At 38.3% G+C, this 21,029-nt stretch overlaps 1 protein-coding gene across 1 annotated transcript in view; it reads right to left on the bottom strand.

Annotated features, from left to right (window-relative positions):
- Positions 1–21,029, bottom strand: part of LOC113050716 (membrane-spanning 4-domains subfamily A member 4A-like) — a 40,459-nt gene that overhangs the window by 13,942 nt on the left and 5,488 nt on the right. Inside the window, exons 5-6 of the mRNA XM_026213968.1 lie at positions 3,693–3,827; positions 3,459–3,572 (exon numbers count right to left, since the gene is read on the bottom strand). Of these exons, the coding sequence (XP_026069753.1) occupies positions 3,459–3,572; positions 3,693–3,827 (249 nt within the window). The remainder of the gene's footprint in view (positions 1–3,458; positions 3,573–3,692; positions 3,828–21,029) is intronic.

Genomic DNA, 21,029 nt, shown 5'->3' with positions numbered 1-21,029 from the left:
TTATAGAAAATATTTAATTATTAAATTATTATATTAACCATATGCCTTGGCTACTGGGCTTTATTACATGTGATAGTCAGCATTCAAATGAAGTTTATCATGAATAAAGTTTACATAAAGTGCATAATATAAAATAGGCCTATGTAGCGTCTGGACCAATCAGACACAGCATTTTTTCATTTGATTTAACAAATCAGTTAATCATTAGATCAACAAATGATGATAGATCCCTCAGCCAATAAACATACTAGGTACCAGGATGTCTGCAAATGATTCCAGACCTCTGGTTACCATGACAACCATGACACAGTCAGACCAGATAACTTTTATGGCCTAAGAGTATATATATTGGGACATGAATTTGAATGACATGAAATTGACATGGCTGGCACATAAATTTACATTTGATAAAAATAAATAAATAAAAACTTTGAAGACTTTGCCTTCTCATTTCTGCACACACACCATATATATAGCAGGAGCATTTCCTCCGAGAAGGCAAGGGAGGCAGTGTCTCCTCAAAATACAACGGCCATATTACAAAGCCATATTACAAAAACAATGGCCATATTACAAAGTATAACAAGCCATATGAAAAAGTGCATAAAAAGTGTATAAATAACACATTTTTCTAAAGTAACACTGTCAAACGGCTACACCCGCAGGTAAAGTTAAAGCAGAGTTTTTCCATCCCCTAAGCCTATTGACTCTATACAGAGACCATATGTGTACCGTGACTTTACTGGTGCGGGTAGTTGAGAATGAATGGGGGAAAGTCACGTGAGAGGAGGCAATGCCTCCATCGCAATATGATTGAATATAACTGTTATGTATGGCTGTGATTGGTTAATGCGATAAATCAGCGTTTGCAAATCAGTTTGAATGAACAATATAATGCCATTAATTAATGCCGTTAATTAATTAAACTAAGTAAAAGTAAGTAAGTAAGTAAAAAAAACTCACAGGCTTGGATATAATCAGTTTATGTTAAAATAATACTTAATGAATGGCATGAAAACATGATCTTTGGGAATTTTTAGTGAGCAATGAGCTTGGTGATTTTTTTATTATTATTGTTAAAAGTTAACTATTAAAAAGAGTACTTTAACATAAGTTCTTAAATAAAATATATTGTTTAAATTATACTGCTGAGTTATTATTTTAATAAATGTAAAATGCTTAAAGGGGGGGTGAAATGCTTGTTTTCACTCAATATCCTGTTAATCTTGAGTACCTATAGAGTAGTACTGCATCCTTCATAACTCCAAAAAGTCGTTAGTTTTAATATATTCATAAGAGAAAGATAGTCTGTACCGATTTTTCCCGGAAAAACACGACCGACTGGAGGTGTGACGTGTGGGCGGAGCTAAAGAATCACTAGCGCCAGTAGGCTTTTGCAGTTGAGCGCATCTGGAAGCTGTGACACCGTGAGGACAAAACCAACCAAAACAAACCATGGCTAACAGTCAGATTCAGCATATATTTATGATCCATAATCAGATCCAGAGGCTGAAATTTAACAAGAGCAGCATCAGCAACAATGTCTCTATGTGGTATGTACTGAAACTGTATATATTTGCTTAGCGGTTTTGGACAATGACTAAGTTCCACTTTGTCGTCTTTTTTTTTTTTTTTTTTTAAGCTGTAACGTTACATGTGGAAAGTGCAGTTTGATGACAACATCGCATGTTGTTTACTTGAAAGTGAAAGTGAAAGTGAAAGTGCTTACACGCCGATAATAACACAGAGATATTTGAAGCAGTTTTACTCACCGCATGCGGTTCCAACACACGATCGTGACCCTTTTTCGTTGGGACTGCATTATCCTTAAGAAATAAACGATGTGCAAACCCGGTGTCAAACGGCGTCAAAGCATCTTCGAAATGCAGGGGAACAAACACAAACACTTGCACAACTCCGTTGATGCTCTGTAAAAATAAACTCCATCCACTGGTCCCTTAATGCTGTTTCTCTTTTGGTAATCTGTGCAGGGTTGTCTTGCCCTGGCAACCAAAACACACGTCTTTTGTGAAATTTCGCGACGCTCTTGCTCTGATCAGTGAAGTCTGTTGTGCTCTCAGTGCTGTGCAGACGTGCCCTCAGGACCCATATAAGGAAATTCCGCTCCATCTAACGTCACACAGAGCCATACTCGAAAAAAAACTTTCCGAAACTTCTGACAAACCGGAAGGAGTATTTTTGGAACAGAAATACTCCTTCAAACGTACAACTTAATTTTTGAAACTTTGTCCATGTTTAGCATGGGAATCCAACTCTTTAACAGTGTAAAAAAACTCAGTATGCATGAAATAGCATTTCACCCCCCCTTTAAAAACACTAACTTGATGCAATTAATACATGGCTTTAATAAATAGAATATAGCATTGTATTATTGTTGTTGTTTTGTTTTTTTGGTAGTGTAAGTAATGTTTATTTAACCAAGAAAATGTGCCTGGGACATGAATTTACACTTGTTAAAAACTTTCTCATTTCCACACACCACTATGTATATATATATATATATATATATATATATATATATATATATATATATATATATATATATACAGTACAGACCAAAAGTTTGGACACACCTTCTCATTCAAAGAGTTTTCTTTATTTTCATAACTATGAAAATTGTAGAGTCACACTGAAGGCATCTAGGGCTATTTGACCAAGAAGGAGAGTGATGGGGTGCTGCGCCAGAGACCTGGCCTCCACAGACCTAAACTCAATCGAGATGGTTTATGGGTGAGCTGGACCGCAGACTGAAGGCAAAAGGGCCAACAAGTGCTAAGCATCTCTCGTGGAACTCCTTCAAGACTGTTGGAAGACCATTTCAGGTGACTACCTCTTGGAAGCTCATCAAGAGAATGCCACACACTTTTTTATTTTTTCACACTTTTTTGTTATGTATATAATTCCATATATAATTCCACATGTGTTAATTCATAGTTTTGATGCCTTCAGTGTGAATCCACAATTTTCATATTCATGAAAATAAAGAAAACTCTTAGGTGTGTCCAAACTTTTGGTCTGTACTGTATATATATATATAGAGAGAGAGAGAGAGAGAGAGAGATGTGCATACAGGAAATACTGTAGCACAAAAATTGTAGTATTCGAGGCATAACAACAGTCGGAAACCAGCAGCGGTAACACTGTGTAGATAATCAGCAATACAGCACATCTGTTCATGGAGAAAAACAGCCCTATCAGGCAATGACTTTAACTGACAATAACTAAGGCAACAGTTGCCAAAACTGACTTAAGACAGGCTACTAAGGCAACAAATGGAGGCATCCTGATATGCACAGTACACTTTGAGATAAATAACGGGTTACATTTTAATGTAATGCCTACATTAAAACTTAGAATTACAGATATAAAGCAAAGAGTATTACAACCATTGTTGGTCTCTCCTGACAGTCATGATGGATCAGTGATGTGATACTCACCTGTGGGACACAGAAGCAGGTGGCTTTGCATGCAAATGATGACAAACAGATGGATATGATGAACTGGAGGAAGGAGAGCGCCAACAATATGCCACTGATCCCAAGCCTGTATGGCTAAATAAAATTAGTTTTGGTGTTAACATCATAAACAGAAACTTTTCTGGTTTTGAGTAATGAAGTTATTGCAATATAGCAAAATAGTAATCCTTCAACAAAGCATTGAGAGATACATACCAACAAATAATACACACATGAGGAATATTTATATGCATTTCCATATAGTGCATATGAAATGCCTGTTGCAAAAACAAGGATAGCGATCCCAGAAGTTATTGCGCTGACCACATTCACTCCAAGAGATGCTTTTACCTATTTATTAGTAAACCAAAAAAAAAAAAAATTATTATTATTTATACATATACATATACAGTGCAATTACACTCAAGTGGCCACTTTGGTTTCTCAAAGTGAGGTCCGCAAAATAATTTTAGGTCTGTATGATTTCCATGATGTGGAAAATGCAGGGTAAATCGCGATTCCTGTCATTAAAATGGAATTTTTATATTTGGCAAATATTGAATGAATAATTCAAAAGTAGCATTGCATACTCAATGAAATCACTATATGGACTGTGTCTGTATATATTAAAGTGCAAATATTAAATTCTGCATGTTTCGAGTGAATTAATATCGCAATTTCATGTTTTTTTATTTATTTGTTTATATTTGCACCTTAAAATACAAAATGACAAAAATAATAATAACAAAACATAAAATATATGAACAAAAAAAAGACAAATATTATCAATTTAATGATGTGCAGGGTGTTCTACACCCATACTGAAAAATCCAGAAAAATTATTGGCAAATTAAAATGGCATCTGAGAGTACAAACTGCAGTACGTATGCTTAATCACGGTTATAATTATGAGAGGGTCCTTGGCAGTGTTGGGCAGTAACTAGTTAATAGTAACTTAGATACCGTAATAGTATTATGGTATCTAAATAAGAAGAAACAGCCGAGTGTCGGGTGTCTGGTCTTTGTTTCCCTGGGTGTCCACTAGTGGTCTCACTTCCCCATAGGCACCTCACCGCAGGCACTACATTTCCCACAAAGCCTTGTCCCTTCATCACGGTAATTCCACACCTGTTAATTGCACTCAGCTGTCTTCACTTTGATCACCATTATCCTGTCTATTTAAACTTGTATGTTTTCTCTCTAGGTGTTTCTCAATGTCAAGGAAGGATCCTCGGAAGCCAGTATTTCGAGGATGCTACGTCATCGACATCCATTGAAGGACAGTTCCAATGTCGAGGATCCTCGGAATTTCAACCAAGGACTGAGTCCTTCGTTCCAAGAATATCCCATACACAGGAAAGGATGCATATGTGTATCCTTCATGCTCTCAAATCACCCACAATCCTATGCGCGCAGCTTTGCTATCTAACGTTAGTTCAAAAATTCAAAAATGTCGAACGTTAACGTAGTCGGAGCATTAACAGTTTTTATTTACGTTACCAAACATTTGTTATAACTGTAGTAAATATAAGTAAAGTTTGACGTTTAAATTGTATAATTGCAAATTATACAAATGGTTAACTGAACCGGACCTGTCATTTAACAACTGGTTGCGTCAACGGCATTTATTTTATAAATAACTAGTTAAGTTGTCCAAAGTAATTTAATAATACCATTCACAGCGTTATTCAAACAGACCTTTTCACTGACGTAATGACGCGCACTTGCTAGCCTGTTCCATTTACCTGTTCTCCGTATGCTAAAGAGGAGTCTCACCTAGCCTCTGAAGGAAGTGACTTGGAAGCATCAGTCCTACCAAGGAAGTATCCTTGACATTGAGAAACGCCTTCTGTGTCATGGAGTCCTTATTTTCCGTCACCTGGTTTCCTCGCGTTCCTTGTGTTTCGCGTTTCTTGTTCCTGTTTGTTTATTTGTTTGTTTCTGGACTGATTTTTGGTTATGACCCCCTGCTTGTTTTGATTCTGGTTTTTGGATTACCCAATAAACACACACTGCTCTTGGATATCTCGTCTCCTGTGTCCCGATCGTTACGCCGAGCAACAGAGAAGGACAGCAGCTTGTAGGTGTTTTGTCTTGTTTTCTCATTAGACTACTGTGTGATCATCATTGCTAGGAATATTTTTGGTTTAAAGTGTGTGTGTCTTACCCTGGTAAATACGTGCTGAAAGTGGCACTTGGTTTTGTGTTTGCCTATCGCGGGACTGCCCATTTTTGATCTGCTAAATGGTGAGGTGTGGCCAAAGCCAGTGAAAGTACTTAATTAACTGTTTTGAAAGCACTTGTCAGAAGAAACAGCCGAGCAACAGAGAAGGACAACAGCTTGTAAGTGTTTACATTTACATGTATTCATTTAGCTGATGCTTTTATCCAAAGCAACTTACAATTGCTATATATAGGTTGCACGCTTCTGGAGCAACTAGGGGTTAAGTGTCTTGCTCAGGGACACATTGGTGTCGCACAGTGGATTCAAACCCGGGTCTCTCACACCAAAGGCATGTGTCTTATCCAATGCGCCAACACCACCCATTGTCTTGTTTCGTCTTGTTTTCTTGTTGTGTGTGTGTCTTACCCTGGTAAATACATGCTGAAAGTGGTGCTTGGTTTTGTTTGCATATTATTGTTTGCACCACATAACTGCCCAGTTTCGATCTACTAAATAGTGAGGCATATGGAGCCAAAAGAGTCTCAATAAAGATAAATGCACACTCTTCATTCACATATGCACACATAGGATTCATACATGCACACACATGATTCATAAATAGACACACAGGATACACAAATGTGCACAAAATTTACAAATGCACACACAAAATTTTAAAAGCACAGAAGATTCACAAATGCATACAAAATTCAGAAATGCACACAAAATTCAGAAATACACACACAATTCAGAAATGCAAACAACATTTACAAATACACTCAAGATTCACAAATGCACAGGACAAGATTCAGAAATGTATTTCTGATGCACACACACATATATCTTGATTTACAAACTGCTTGCGGTCTGTGAACTTCACTGCATTTGTGTGTGAATTTTGAGACTCCCCTGACTTGGCTCGACACACAAATGCCTTTTTTTTAAACATGGAATGATCTGCAACCAATCAGATATCTTCCTTGTTTTAGCCAATCACAAGAATGCACCCCACGTGGGGGATTGTTTACTTATGAGCCAATCAGTGAACGACTCACTTTCCTCAGCGAACAACTCCCTTTCCATACGCAGCGAACGACTCACTTTCCTCAGCAAACGATTCACTTTCCTCGCGCAGCGAACGATTCACTTTCCTCGCGCAGCAAACGACTCACTTTCCTCACGCAGCCGGCGAACCACTTTGCGCAGCAGGAGACTCACTTTCCGAGAGTCACTTTCCTCTCGTAGCGAACGACTCACTTTCCTCATCGAAAGATTCACTTTCCTCACGAGTCACGCAGCGAACGACTCATTTTCCTCAGCGAACGATTCACTTTCCTCATGCAGCCGGCGACTCACTTTGCGCAGCCAGAGAGTCACTTTCCTCTTGCAGTGGACCACTAACTCTCTCTTCATGTAGGGACCGAATTATTATAATTAAAGTGACTTCTATATTGCATCCAAAAGAATATTTAGATGTATTTAAATATTCAAAAAGGTGTATTTTTTTTTTCTTTCATTAAAATATTTAAATAAAATTAAATAATTTCCTATTGCAAATTTATGAATCCATGGTTAACTTTTTTTCTGCAGTCACTGGGCTATATGTATTGAGACATTTATAAATTGATATAAAAATTATAAAAAAGTAAACCTGAATTGTAATCTAAACATCTGTATTTTCATACAATTTCATATTGGCTTTAATATGCAGCACCACAGGCATATCATGCTGTGTGAAAGCATTCATGTGATTGGCTCATAAGTAAACAATCCCCCACGTGGAGTGCGTTCTTGTGATTGGCTAAAAGAAGGGAGATATCTGATTGGTTGCTGACAATTCCCTGTTTAAAAAAAAGCATTTGTGTGTTGAGTCAAGTCAGGGGAGTCTCAAAATTCACACACAAATGCAGTGAAGTTCACAGACCGCAAGCAGTTTGTAAATTAAGATATATGTGTGTGTGCATCAGAAATACATTTCTGAATCTTGTCCTGTGCATTTGTGAATCTTGAGTGCATTTGTAAATGTTGTTTGCATTTCTGAATTGTGTGTGTATTTCTGAATTTTGTGTGCATTTCTGAATTTTGTATGCATTTGTGAATCTTCTGTGCTTTTTAAATTTTGTGTGTGCATTTGTAAATTTTGTGCACATTTGTGTATCCTCTGTGTGTATTTATGAATTATGTGTGTGCATGTATGAATCCTATGTGTGCATATGTGAATGAAGTGTGTGCATTTATCTTTATTGAGACTCTTTTGGCTCTATAGAGGCATGGCCAGCTTACTTCAATCACAGGTAATCAGCCAAATACAAAAGCGGTAGGTTTCACCACGGCAGCAGTCGTGGCAGCTCTCGTGGTCAAGACAATCAACTCTACCTGCGCGACTCCACTGAGCGAGGACTCTGACAGGGCACTTGAGTATTGCTTTCTCCTCTTTCTTTACTTTTTGTATAACTTGTTCTCAAATATGTCTTACACTTGTAGTCACTATGTGCTTTCAGATCTCCACTATCACTACTAACACTCGAAAAGCACGCTATGTACACCGCGGGAAGGCCTGTCTGACAAACCTACAGCCTGTCCCTCTGACCTCTACTACTACGCTCTCTATTCCAGTTGGTCTCTGAAACTGCCAGTCTGCAGTTAACAAAGCAGACTTCATTTCTTCTATTGATACTCATTCCGGGCTCAACCTCATGGCACTGACTGAGACTTGGATCAAACCTGAAGACACTGCCACCCCCGCAGCCCTCTCCACTAATTTCACTTGTTCCCACACTCCTCGTACCACTGGGAGGGGTGGAGGTACTGGTCTCCATATATCAAAAGAATGGAAATTTGATCTTCAGCCATCACCTACAGGTAATGGTTCATTTGAATCACATGCCATTACTATAACTCACCCTGTTAAAATCCACTTTGTGGTCACTTATCGTCCCCCAGGTCCATTGGGAAACTTCTTGAAGGAGTTGGATGTGCTGCTATCAAACTTTTTTGAGGATGGTACTCCTCTGGCACTGCTTGGTTACTTCAACATTCACCTAGATAAACCCCAGGCTGCTGACTTCAAAACTCTGCTCACCTCATTTGATCACAAGCAAGTGTCTACTACAGCGACTCACAAATCAGGCAACCAACTGGACCTCATCTACACGTGCTGTTGCTCTGTGAACAACTCTTCAGTTGCTCCACTGCACACCTGAGACAACTTCCTCATTACTGCTAACCTAGCACTTACTCCTGAAGCTGCTCACTCCAACGCAGGTCACCTTTCGACGGAACCTATACTCACTCTCTCCATCTCACCTATCTACTTTGGTTTCATCCTCGCTTCCTGCACTCTCTGTTTTCAGCTCTGGACATGAACAGTGCTACGGACACTCTTTGCTCCACTTTAACATCTTGCTTGGACAACTTTTGCCCACTGTTGTCTAGACCAGCACGCACCACCCCCTCTGCCCCCTGGCTGTCCGAGGTTCTCCGTGAACATCGCTCTAAACTCAGGGCTGCAGAGAGGAAATGGCAGAAATCAAGAAACTTTGCCAACCTCAGTGTGTATCAGTCTCTCCTCTCTTCCTTCTCTGCAAATGTCTTCATGGCTAAAACATTCTACTACCACAACAAAATTAACAGTTGTTGTGACGCTTGGACACTCTTCAAGACTTTCTCTTCTCTTCTTAGTCCGCCGCCACTGCCTCCTCCATCGACTCTTACAGTGGACGACTTTGCAGTTTTCTTCACAAATAGGACAAGAACCATCAGTGACCAATTCTCCACACTGCAGACTGAGGACAACTTCACAATGACCATCGCACACTCTTTCTCCTCCTTCTCCCCACTCTCAGAAATGGACGTTTCCAAACTTCTCCTGTCCAATCATCCTACTACTTGTCCACTTGATCCAATCCCCACTCACCTCCTTCAAGTGATCAAACGACAAAGGATATCAATGTAAATACTTTTATTGTAATAAACTTATACAACAGCAATCAGTGTTAATAATAAACATAAGTCTAAGGGTAATAAAGAAAACCAAGAAAAAATGTCACAACAAAACTTTAAATATAAACTTTAAACTATATTATATAAGAAATACAAAGGTTAGCATGATCAACAAGATCTTACATGTTGAAACCAGAGCCACTCCAGAGAAACCATCCCAGAAGTGGTCATACCTTTGCTTACTCACCTTATCAACTCCTCGTGTGCTCAAGAAACCATCTCAAAATCCATTGCTTCCTGAAAACTACAGACCAGTATCCCTTCTTCCATTCATTGCAAAGACACTTGAGCGAGCTGTGTTCAACCAGTATGTTCCTTGTACACAACAACCTCCTGGACAGCAACCAATCTGGCTTCAAAAGTGGCCACTCAACTGAGACTGCTCTGCTCTCGGTTACTGAAGCCCTGCGACTAGCAAGAGCAGCTTCAAAATCCTCAGTACTCATCTTACTGGACCTGTCTGCTGCTTTTGACACCGTTAATCACCAGATTCTACGCTCTGCAAGTGTACGACATCTTGTGGTGCAGTCCCAAAGAAGTTCAAAATCACTCTCACAGACCTTTTCCTGGACTGTGCCCAGCTGGTGGAATGACTTCCCAATCTCAATTCGTACAGCTGAGTCTTTACTAATTTTCAAGAAACATCTAAAGACTCATCTTTTTTGACAGCACTTAACAAACTAATACTAGCACTTTTCCTTTTCTTGTCTTTTCATTTAATAATAATAAAAAAAAAACTGGCTATGCGTTCTATACTAGACTAACTGAGACTTGTCATGGCACTTGTATACTGTTGTTGTTCTCTTGTTGACCTGACTGCTTCTATTGTTCTCATTTGTAAGTCGCTTTGGATAAAAGCGTCTGCTAAATGTAAATGTAGTATTACTTTTTTCAGTAGTAGTGTAACTAATAACTAGTAAGATTTCAGTAATAATATTACAGTTACTATTCATAAAACTGAAATTACAATTAGCTACAAACTACATATGACAGTTAATGAGATTAATACAACACTTCTACTTGAATGTCACTATGTTTGTAATAACTCCAATCTAATATGGATTTTGGTCAAATGATGAGGCATAAATATGTTGTTAGTAACATTCTAGAAGAATTTTATATGGAAGATATACAGTTACAACTTCTGTGATGCATGAAGAAAAAGTTATGTAACTATTAGTGTAACTAATTACTGTTGCCAGAAAGTAATAAGTAAAGTAACATTATTACTTTTGAAAGGAGTAACTAGTAATGAGTAATATATTGCATTCTTTGAGTAACTAGCCCAACACTGGGCCTTGGACATTCTGCGCTGTAAGTGGTCCCTGGCCCCTAAAAGTTTGAGGACTCCTGATCTACACAATGTAATAGTTTAAGAGCCTAATAATGTGGCTGCAACTCAGAGAATAAAAACATACAGATAGTAGATTCAGTTGTTGATCAAATTACACATCAGAATGAATATAAAATAATTTTGTCCTGCTCGTAGAGGATGGTGCTAGCAACACAAAAGTCACTGGTTTGATTCCTGGAGGACACACACACTGATAAAAATGTATCTAATTCGGATGTAACTTGTACTGAATCTATTTGCATGTGCCTTGAATGCACTATATGCCTCTTTAGGCAATGTAGGCTGCAAGCCTTAGTGATCATTTCAGATTTTTTTCACAGATTTGAATTTTATTTTTTTTATTTTTTTGTATAGCTGTTAACATTGTTGTTATAAATGTGGCCAATATCAAATTTACAGTGGCTACATTTACATGCAACCAAAAAGTCCATTTGTAACTGGATTGACAGCTTAATTAGACTGAAAAGCCTTCATGTAAACACCTTAATCGGTTTGATTGAGCTCGATAAGAATGATATTTTGATCGGATTGAAGGGGGTGGTTTATTCCTCTTCTAATACGATTGAGAGTGCATGTAAACACTTTATCGTATTGAACCAGGAACTTGAAAGGACTGCACATGTGCAATGACGCAGAAATAACGTAAAGATGTTTGACGCACAGAACAAGTACTCTTCCTTTTGAATAAAGTGTTGTATAAATGCGTGTCCTGTCATTCTGAAACTCTCACACAGCAACTGTGAAGTAAAGCAGAACACTCAAGATACTCATCCACAGGCAACCCATTTTGGGCACAGGAAGGTTTTTTTTTTTGGATAAATATTGATTCTGCTGTTAAAACAAATAAAGAAACCATGTAGTCGAGTGCTTATTAAACAGTGAGAAACTGTATTTGTGCAGTGTGTGTATGTCAACAACCCTCTACTCACACCTTGGCAATATAGTCGCGATTGGCTAGTAAATTTTTCAGTTTATTCACCAGACTGATATACTATTTTACACACACACACACACACACACACACACACACACACACACATATATATATATATATATATATATATATATATATATATAAAGCATGTATGAATGCATATTTGTCATTTTAACTGAACTTAAGACTGATGGTGATGCTTAAGATACTGTTGGTCATTCAGGGTTTCTGTAAAAAAATAAATAATAATAATAGATCATATTAATTATTATTAAAATATAATACTACTACTAATTCTACTACCCTCCTTACAATATGCAGTGCACTACTATGGATTGATGAGCTGCTGGGTTCATGAATGTTAATCACGTTGTCTGCGTTCAGTCTAACAGCTGAATCAGTTCAGCACCAGCCAATGAAACGTTTTAAGAATCTCGCTCTCTCTCTCTTTGCATGTGTGAGAAACAGCGCTATCAGCAAAGCGACGGCAAGTCATGCGCCTTCACACAGAGTTTACAGTGCATCAAATACAGGTGCGCTTGTGCGTCCATTGAGATGAATTGAAAAAGTACGGATCGCTTGATGGAGAGCAAATCTCTGAAGCGCTCAGTCAGAGTTCATGGAGAGAAAATATATCTGTGCTAATCTTATAATAGCCTTGAACACACACACTGGCGAGTAAAATCTAAGAATTTATTAGGCAATGGTTAATTATAGTCATAATTTAGTTGCCCAGAGTAAACATTTTGTGCATATGCAAGTGATTTACTCGCAATGTTGGTAAAAGAACAAAAAATAATAATAATAATAATCCGATTTGAAGCTTGTGACATATAAACGCGCAAATAAACCCGATCGCTTTATTTAGCGTTCATGTAAACACTAGAATAAGATTCATAAATCGGAATGAATTCAGTCCGATTGAACCAAAAATTTTGCATGTAAATGTAGCCACTGTAAACGGTTCATGGTTCTGAACTGACCCAGGTGTGCCAAAGAATGATACGAGTATGGTTTCCAATTGTTTTGCAAAACTAGCCTGTGGTAGAATTTTAAAAACCTGTATTGAATTTAGTATACCACATATCGAAGTGGCACATATCCGAATTGAAAAGATCAGATTCCATGTGGTTTGTATGGAAATTTTTGTGCACACGTTTGTTTGACATCAGAGTTTGGTTTGTTTGGATGAACTGAATGCTGTTTTCCAAACTAGGGGTACACATCAATGAACTGTTACTTCAGTGTGCTTAAAAAGGTATGCTAAAAATGTGTTATGGTGTATGGTTCATGTTAAAGTGTTAGTTCACCCATATATGTTATCCCTTAAATTACTCACCCTCATGTCATCCTAGTTGTATATGCCTTTCTCCTTTTAGATGAATCTAGTCAGAATTATATAAAAAGTTGTCTTTGATCTTTCAAGCTGTTTAATACCACTCAGTAGGTGTTGCTGTGCATTAGTCCAAAAGAAGTTAAATAAAAAGCGCCCATCCATAAAAGAAAGTGTCTCAAACTCCGTGGAGGGGGGGGGGGGGGGGGAACAAAGGCCTCCTGTAGCAAATCGATGTGCTTTTGTAAGAAAATATTTCCATATTCAAAACATAATAATCAGTTTATGTTGCTTGCGTCAACATGTTGTACAGAAGCAGCTTTGTGCATGCAGTGGTGTGTCTCGTGCAAACCAATATTTTTTAACAGGAACAAAGTTTCCTTACTTTAGCTAAGGAAAACCAGTCTCTTCTTGGTTTATATCAAAATCATCTGACATTCTTCTTTACAAATCATAGTTTTGTACTTCTAATTAGTGACAGTTGTTTTGTTTTTTGATCTCTTCCCTGCTCCATGGTATAATGAGAATCTGCACACTAATGGCTAATTTAACATTGAGCAATACGTTATGGTACAATACAGTATGGTATGCAATTATTTCCATTTCCACTGTCAGAAGTTGTGAATGGTACCAAAAAAGCAAACCGTACCATACCACTTTTTTGGTACCCTTCAATTGTGGTGCCTAGCACAGCCAAAAGGTGGAACTAAATTAACAGCAGAACGTTGATTAGTTGACTAGAATTGTCACTTTTGCATGATACAAGAGGATAAAGTGTCCTTCACTCGTTCCGCTTTGCTTTCCATGAGTGTTGGGCTTATTTACATGAGAGTGCGGAAACACAAAAAATAATCTAACCATGTTTTTTGTATTTTCACACAGACAAAATGCTGTTTCTAAATGCATTTTTGTCTGTTCTTATTTTGTCTGACTTGTGAAACATCATTGCCCAAACACCAGTGTAATTTTCTAAATATAACTGTTATTGTGTAAATGAAATGTAATTTTAAAAGTTTTTAGGTGAAAATGTAATTATTTAAAACTCAATTAGGCGGTTTATTTATAAAGATAGCGCCTATTTGAAAAAAAAAATTGTCATGCTGATTTTGGTGCTCCAGGCAATCACCGGGCGCTCAGTGTTCATGTGTTCAAAGTTTTACTTTACTAACTCCTCCTAGAGCGTTCAAGCTACATACTCCAAACTCGGGTCAGACCTTCATATGTTCTGACTTGATGTGCTATATCTTTTCAGACTGGTCTGAGTTACGGTTTTCTTAAAAATTAATATTAAAAATCATAAAAATGCCCATAGACTTTCATTGACAGGATGTTCAGATGACCCAAGCTCCAAATCCCATTAGACTCAATCAAGCTTTGATGCTAATCAATTTAAACTCATTCAAACTCATCTAATCTATCTATCGATCTATCGATCTATCTATCTATCTATCTATCTATCTATCTATCTATCTATCTATCTATCTATCTATCTGTCTGTCTATCTATCTATCTATCTGACTATTTCTATCTATCTATCTTTCTATCTATCTATCTATCTATCTATCTATCTATCTATCATAGATCATAAATCATGGTAAACTATGATAAATCATGCTAAAATCAGTAAATCATACTTGAACATGGTAAATCGTGGTATACTATAGTAAATCATGGTAAACTATGGTAAATTGTAGTAAATAATGGTAAACTATGGTAAATCATGGTAAACTATGGTAAATCATGCTAGAATCATAGTAAATCATACTTGAACATGGTAAATTATGGTATACTATAGTAAATAATGGTAAACTATGCTAATTCATGGTAAATCATGGTAAACTATGGTAAATAATGCTAAGCTATGGTAAATCATGCTAGAATCAGTAAATTATACTTGAACATGGCAAATCGTGGTATACTATAGTAAATCATGGTAAACTATAGTAAATTGTGGTAAATCATGGTAAACTATGGTAAATCATGCTAGAATCAATAAATCATACTTGAACATGGTAAATCGTGGTATACTATAGTAAATCATGGTAAACTACGGTAAATCATGGTAAATCATGGTAAACTATGCTAAATCAGGCTAGAATGCTAGTCATGCTAGCAAAATGCTAATAATCATGTTAATTATGCTAGAAACATGCTAGAGAAATGCTAGCAATATGGTAATCATGCTAGAAATATGCTAGCAACAATGCTAATCATGGTAAAATAATGCTAGCAAAATGCTAGTCGCATGCTAATCATGCTAGAAACATGTTAGCGAAATGCTAGCAATATGGTAATCATGCTAGAAATATGCTAGCAACAATGATAATCATGGTAAAATAATGCTAGCAACATGCTAGTCGCATGCTAATCATGCTAGAAACATGTTAACAACATGCTAGCAACATGCTAGCGACATGCTATCAATATGCTAATCATGCTAGAAACATGCTAGCAATATGCTAATAATGGTAAAATCTTGCTAGTAACATGATATTCCCATGCTAATCATGTTAGAAAAATGCTAACAACATGCTAATCATGCTAACAACATGCTAGGCGCATGCTAGTCATGCTAGCAACATTCTAATCATGTTAGAAACATTTTAACAACATGCTAATCATGTTAGCAACATGCTAGTTCATGTTAATCATGCTAGAAACATGCTAGCAACATGTTAATCATGCTTGAAACATGCCAGTGACATGCTATCAACATGCTAATCATGCTAGAAACATGCTAGCAACATGCCAATCATGCTAGAAACATGCTAGTCGCATGCTAATCATACTAGAAACATGCTAGCATCATGCTAATCATACTAAAATCATGCTAACAACATGCTAGTTGCATACTAGAAACATGATAGCAACATGCTAGTCGCATGCTAAAATCATGCTAGAAAAATGCTAGCAACATGCTAATCATGCTAGAAACATGCTAGTCGCATGCTAATCATGCTAGCAACATGCTAGTCACATGTTAGTCATGTTAGAAACATGGTAGCAACATGCTAGAAATATGCTAGCGACATGCTAGAAAACATTCTAATATCATTCCTTCTAACTAATCTATCTGTTATTCTTTCTAACTAATATATCTTTCTTTCTTTCAACTAATCTATCAATCTAACTTTAAACTATAGACTTCTAACTTCTTTAAACTTCTTCAAACTTTCTGGTCAGGCTTTCTCAAGCCAACTTAAAGTTTGTCTCAACAAACTTTTTTTCTAGTTTGAAACTTTTGTTTTGTGCATGTTATTTTATTCAAGGAATTTGCTTCTCTAATCTTGGCTTTTATCCTCATTGGCTTGTAATCTTCTTAATTTGGACTAACAAGCTCGCCGAACCACAACCTGTAAGTAGTACAATTGATACGTTATGTGTACGTTTTCAGTTGAGTGATCAAAACATCAAGTTTCTGTGCTAATATGTGATGTATAGCCAGTGCAGCTTTAGGTTTCCAGGTAGAGCATATTACTTTTTGAAGTAGTTCTGATAATTTGCTGTGAACACACCATTTCCTAAGAATGTGTTGAATGTGTTAATATACAGTAGATTGATGTTGTTCTAATTACTTAGTTTAATAATAAAGAATGTAATGTAGCACACCGACTTTATAACCATTGTGAAATTGATGTTTATTTAGCTGCACCGTCAATTTTAGGGTTAATGCAGGAGAAACGAGAGAGTTAGCAGGCTGCTGCTCCTGTAATACAGCTGTTCTGCATTCTGATTAAAAGTTAATACACCGGCTTTTGTCTGTCGTTCTTCAAACATTACAGTAGACATATTTTGGTTTGCAAATTGTATTGTTTCATCAGTTAGTCAGCACTCGGCTAACATAGGCTATCCACCATTATTGTTTTAAGTGTTCACAGTTTAGCAGCTTGCATGCGTGTTTTTGTATTTTGTCATTATTATAAGAACGAACTGTCACACTATATTATTGTTTTATGTAAAGGTGCTTTGTCAATGGTAGCATTTGCTAACTGGCTCAAGGTCTCCTCTCTGTGCCAATCACAACAGGCTTGGCCAGCTGACCAACCAGAGCAGAGTAGACTTATGAAAGGGAGGGATTTTCTCTGAACTTGCTAGGAACTAATCATTTTGGATTCATTGGCAAATTACTCTAATATTAAATTTATATTCTGAGAAAATTACACCATCACAATATTAGTACACTTTAAAAAACCATATGATCTGCTCTTTAATGCATATTACAGTACATGCTCCTCATGCTATTGCTAGGGGTCGTATGCTTCATCATTTTCCAATCATATATTTATGGTAGCGGGGCGGCAGTGGCTCAGTGGTTCATGTCGGTTGTCTACAAACCGGAAGGTTGGTGGTTCGATCCCCGGCTCCACATTAATTGTCGAGGTGTCCTTGAGCAAGACACCTAACCCCAGCTGCTCCTGACGAGCTGGATAGCACCTTGAATGGCTGACGCCGCAGTTGGTGTGTGAATGAGTGAGTGGATGGGTGAATGTGAGGCAAATTGTAAAGCGCTTTGGATGGCCATGTGGTCTGTTGAAAGCGCTATATAAATGCAGTCCATTTACCATATTTGATTTAACCTGTTAAATGTCACCCCGTCCCGTATACGGGACGCCTACGTTGACTATACTATATTACAATCAAATCTAATCTAATCTTGACAAACTATATATCGTTGGAAAGGTCTAAGACTCCCAAATATATATTTTACAAATATTTTTTGTTACAAATTATGTAGGAAAAGTAATAGATGAATTTATGACAAGAGTGCACCCTCAGAAATCTACATTACAAAAGGAGCTTTTACCTTTGTTTAAAAAAAAGACTTCCTCGTTGCCTTTTTCTCTATCACATTTTAGAAATCATCAGAAGTTATATATTCAAAATTCATCCTTCAAAACCCATTTTAAATTCAGACATTGCATTACCATGTAAATGGTACATCAAAATCATGTTACAAAATGTTTTCAGTCTTGAATTATAAAAATTTAGGTTTGTATCATGCACATTCATGTCTATCTTCAAAAACGTGAGTGACAGTTAACAGGTTAAGCATTTTAAGCAACATGCTTGTTGCTCGATTGCCTAACTTGGGGTGATGCTTCCCCTTAGCTATTTAATATCATGGTAGACACTTAAATTTTTAGATAATATAAAAAACTGCCATCGTATTAGACTGCTATTAGTATTTAGTTATAGTTACTCACTACTTGTTCCAAAAAGTAACTGAATTAGTAACTGAATTACTCCATAATAAAAGTAACTCTTTACCAGGGAAATGAACTATTTGGGTTATTGTAAAAAAAAAATTGCTATATGTCAAAGAATTTGTTTTTATTTATTTATTTTTTATTTTTTTATTTTTTTGCAGTTTTCACAAGTCAGTTGAAATGAGTAGAACACAAAGGTGTTCGTACATAACTTTCAATATTTCTTGCACGTCAACAGAGAGCAGGAGTTTTATCCTGCACTTCAAGTATTATCAAAGTATTTTTGGGTACAAGCTTTTTAGATGCGTGTGTCACACATTACATGTACACATTAAATGCACGTTCTTGCCTTTGACCACAATTAATTTGAAGTAGTGCTTATATCTCCACCCGCACTTTTTTGCCTTTGACCACAATGAATTTGAAGTAGTGCTTATATCTCCACCTTGAAAATGCCAACTTTTCATCGGATTGCTCCTGACTCGCCATGTCTGTGTAGCTGTTGCGTGTGTGTGTGTGTGTGTGTGTGTGTGTGGTTGTGGGCATGTTTTTGTGACATATCAGGACACAACTTTGTATAATGATATGGGTATGACACAGGTATTACAAGGAGAGGGTGACTTATGAGGACATAACCCATGTCCCCATTTTTCAAAACGCTTATAAATCATACAGAATGAGGTTTTTTTGAGAAAGTAAAAATGCACAAAGTTTCCTGTGAGGGTTAGGGTTAGGGGTAGGGTTGGTGAAGGGCGATAGAATATACAGTTTCTACATTATAAAAACTATTACGCCTATGGGATGTCCCCACTTCTTTTACAAAAACAAACGTGTGTGTGTGTGTGTTTGTGTATGTGTGTTTGGCGCCGCTGGCGCGTGTGCCTACATGTGTGCCGGTATGGTCCAGCGCCACTGCCCAAGATGGCCGCCAGCCCAGCGTCACAGCACAAGGTGGTCGTCAGACCAGCGCCACTGCCCAAGATGGCCACCAGCCCAGTGCCACAGCACAAGATGGCTGTCAGCCCAGTGTCACAACAAAGATGGCTGCCAGTCCAGTGCCACTGCACAAGATGGCCGCCAGCTCTTCACCACTGCTCAAGATGGCCGCCGGTCCATCGTCACTGCCCAAGATGGCTGCCGGTCCAACGCCACTGCCCAAGATGGCCGCCAGCTCATCACCACTGCTCAAGATGGGCGCCGATCCATCATCTCTGCCCAAGATGGCCGCCGGTCCAACGCCACTGCACAAGGTGGCCGCCAGCCCAGAGCCACTGCAGAGTATTGCAGCTACAGTGGGTTTTCCTGAGTTGAGCCAGGTTCTGGTTGACCTTCCAGAGTTGAGTCAGGTTCTTGTTGACCCTCCAGAGTTGAGAAGGCTCCAGTGGACCATCCAGAGTCAAGTCATAGTCCAGTGGACCCTCCAGAGTCGAGTCACGTTCCAGTTGATTCTCCAGAATCAAGTCAGGTTCCCGTTGATCCTCCAGAGTCAAGTCACGTTCCAGTTGATTCTCCAGAATGAAGTCAGATTCCTGTTGACCTTCCAGAGTCGAGTCAGGTGCCCGTTGACTTTACAGAGTTGAGTCAGGTTCCGGTTGACCCTCCAGAGTCAAGTCAGGTGCTCATGGACCCTCCAGAGTCAGGATTAGTCACCGTTGACCTTCCAGAGTCAGGGTTAGTCACTGTCGACCTTCCAAAGTCAGGGTTAGTCACCGTTGACCTTCCAGAGTCAGGGCTGGTTCCTGTTGACCTTCCAGAGTCGAGTCATATTCCAGTTTACTATCCAGGGTCGAGTCAAATTCCAGTTGACTATCCAGAGTCGAGTCAGGCTCCTGTTGACCGTCCAGAGTCGAGTCACGTTCCAGTTGATCCTCCTGAATCAAGTCAGATTCCTGTTGACCTTCCAGATTCGAGTCAGGTGCCCGTTGACTTTCCAGAGTTGAGTCAGGTTCAGGTTGACCCTCCAGAGTCGAGTCAAGTGCTCATGGACCCTCCAGAGTCAGGGATAGTCACCGTCGACCTTCCAGAGTCAGGGTTAGTCACCGTCGACCTTCCAGAGTCAGGGTTCGTCACCGTTGACCTTCCAGAGTCATGGCTAGTTCCGGTTGACCTGGCAGCTGCTTCGTGGAGGAGGGGGTGCTGTCACGCTGTCTAGTCTCTGTTTCCCTGGGTGTCCACTAGTGAGCTCACTTCCACTTAGGCACTTCACCATAGGCACTAGAATTCCTCTAGTCTGGTCCTGTCTTCACAGTAATTGCACTCCTGTTAATTGCACCAGGTGCAGGAAATCTATTGTCATTAGCCTCCTTATATATTCCTGTCTTTTCCTGTTGTTTGTATGGAGTCCTTACCTTTCGTGTTATTCAGCCTTCTCGTTCCCCGAGATTCATCCCTGCCTTCTCGTCCTCCGAGTTCCCGTTATGTTCCTTTCCCTTTCCCTTTCCCTTTCCTTTCCTTTGTTTGTTTTTGTTATGGACTGATTGTTGGTTTTGACCTTGGATTGGTTGACCTCGATTTTGGATTATCCCTCAATAAAGCTTACCTGCTTTTGGATCTCTCTCT

Source organism: Carassius auratus, chromosome 31, assembly GCF_003368295.1.
Source record: "Carassius auratus strain Wakin chromosome 31, ASM336829v1, whole genome shotgun sequence".
Lineage (NCBI taxonomy): Eukaryota > Metazoa > Chordata > Actinopteri > Cypriniformes > Cyprinidae > Carassius > Carassius auratus.
Note: the sequence above shows the minus strand (reverse complement) of the source record. Positions and strands in the feature narration are given on the sequence as shown.